The sequence below is a fragment of the Ailuropoda melanoleuca genome, chromosome 10 (assembly GCF_002007445.2).
Source record: "Ailuropoda melanoleuca isolate Jingjing chromosome 10, ASM200744v2, whole genome shotgun sequence".
In the NCBI taxonomy this organism is placed as follows: domain Eukaryota; kingdom Metazoa; phylum Chordata; class Mammalia; order Carnivora; family Ursidae; genus Ailuropoda; species Ailuropoda melanoleuca.
The window spans coordinates 99624931-99625511 of NC_048227.1; the positions used below are offsets into that span (position 1 = coordinate 99624931).

The window sequence follows — 581 nt, forward strand, 5'->3', positions numbered from 1 at the left end:
AACGCCGCCGCGCTGTCCTCCTCCTCCTCCGCGGCGGCGGCGTCCTCCTCTTCCTCCTCGTCGGGCCCGGGCTCGACCATGGAGACGGGGCTGCTCCCCAACCACAAACTGAAAACCGTTGGCGAAGCCCCCGCCGCACCGCCCCACCAGCAGCACCACCACCACCACCATGCCCACCACCACCACCACCATGCCCACCACCTCCACCACCACCACCACGCACTACAGCAGCAGCTAAACCAGTTCCAGCAGCAGCAGCAGCAACAGCAGCAGCAGCAGCAGCAGCAACAGCAGCAACATCCCATTTCCAACAACAACAGCCTCGGCGGCGCGGGTGGCGGCGCGGCTCAGCCCGGTCCCGACATGGAGCAGCCGCAACATGGAGGCGCCAAGGACAGTGCCGCGGGCAGCCAGGCCGACCCCCCGGGCCAGCCTCTGCTGAGCAAGCCGGGCGACGAGGACGACGCGCCGCCCAAGATGGGGGAGTCGGCGGGCGGCCGGTTCGAGCACCCGGGCCTGGGCGCCCTGGGCGCGCAGCAGCCGCCGGTCGCCGTGCCCGGGGGCGGCGGCGGCGGTGTCGG

General features: G+C 71.9%; 1 protein-coding gene across 1 annotated transcript in view; it reads left to right on the forward strand.

Annotated features, from left to right (window-relative positions):
• Positions 1-6: 6 nt before the first annotated feature.
• The window catches only part of LOC117804227 (AT-rich interactive domain-containing protein 1B-like), a 1917-nt gene continuing 1342 nt past the window's right edge, over positions 7-581 (forward strand). The window contains exon 1 of the mRNA XM_034670791.1: positions 7-576. Coding sequence (XP_034526682.1) covers positions 79-576 — 498 coding nt within the window. The 5' untranslated portion in view covers positions 7-78. The remainder of the gene's footprint in view (positions 577-581) is intronic.